General features: G+C 55.9%; 1 protein-coding gene across 10 annotated transcripts in view; it reads right to left on the minus strand.

Moving 5' to 3' along the window:
- Positions 1-1,114: 1,114 nt before the first annotated feature.
- Positions 1,115-1,198, minus strand: part of LOC104130499 (dystrobrevin beta) — a 138,067-nt gene continuing 137,983 nt past the window's right edge. For all 10 annotated transcript variants that reach the window (XM_035899127.1, XM_035899149.1, XM_035899163.1 and 7 more), the window contains one exon: positions 1,115-1,198. In XM_035899127.1, coding sequence (XP_035755020.1) covers position 1,198 — 1 coding nt within the window. In that variant the 3' untranslated portion in view covers positions 1,115-1,197.

Below are 1,198 nucleotides of genomic sequence, written 5' to 3' on the forward strand. Positions count from 1 at the left end.
GTTCCTCTCCGCCCAACTGTCCAGCCTGGCCAGGTCCTGCTGGGTGGCAGTGCAGCCATCCCATGGATCGGCCACTCCTCCCAGTTTGGTGTCACCAGCGAACTTGGTGAGGGTGCGCTCTGTCCCTTCGGCCAGGTCATGGATGGAGGTGTTGAACAAGATCAGGCCGAGCACTGAGCCCTGCGTTACGGAGAGGCTGAAGAGGTTCAAGCTATTTATGCAAGATGAGGTTACGAGGGGAGGGCGTCAAAATCCTTAAATACGCCACACACAAAGAGGAATTTTGAAAAAGACCCTTTTAGCTCAGCAGACAAAAGCACGGGGAGAGATGAGGCTTGGAACATGTCACTGGGCTTATGAAGGTCAGGTTTGTCCACTGAGCATGGGCAGGCACAGGAATTCACTGCTGACCACACTAGTGGTGTCGGGGGACGGGGCATTCCCTCCATCTCTAAAATTAAAGCTCCAATGTCTGTCGTGCACCCTCATTGTAAAGAATTTCTTCCTTAGACCCAGTCTAAACCTCCCCTGCTTCAGTTTAAAGCCATCCCCCCTTGTCCTGTCCCAGCTGGCCCTGCTAAAAAGCTTGTCCCCCCCTTTCCTCTGGGCCCCCTTGAAGCCCTGACCGGCCGCACTCAGCTCTGCCCGCAGCCTTCTCTTCTCCAGGCTGAACACCCCCAACTCTCCCAGCCTGGCCTCAGAGCAGAGGGGCTCCAGCCCTCGCAGCATTTTAGTAGCCCTCCTCTGGCCCCGCTCCAACAGCTCCATGTCCTCCTGGTGCTGAGGGCTCCCGAGCTGGACGCAGGGCTCCAGGGGAGGTCTCCCCAGAGCAGAGCAGAGGGGCAGAATCAATTTGTTGTTAAGAGACATTTTTTATTTACTTTCAAATCCACCTCCAAAAAGGCAAGTGGCAACAAGCCGCCAGTCCTCGGAGTTCACCATTTTTAATGACCCTTTAAGGTCACTGAAGACACCCAACGCTACCCTTTCCCCACCAACGGCCGGTGCTGCCGGGGCCGCCAAGCAGACCCCAGGGGCTGGCTGGCCCGGGTACCGAATGCGCGTGAGCTTTAGGTATTTCTTTTACCGTAGAAGCCGGAGTTCAGCCAATAAAGTTGGGTTCTGCTGGGCTTTCTCGGGGGTGGGTTGAGAGGCTTGTTCATGTTCCAGCCTGAGGCGCTGAATTTCCTGGAGCATC

This window comes from Egretta garzetta, unplaced genomic scaffold (assembly GCF_000687185.1).
Source record: "Egretta garzetta isolate BGI_Z169 unplaced genomic scaffold, ASM68718v1 scaffold510, whole genome shotgun sequence".
In the NCBI taxonomy this organism is placed as follows: domain Eukaryota; kingdom Metazoa; phylum Chordata; class Aves; order Pelecaniformes; family Ardeidae; genus Egretta; species Egretta garzetta.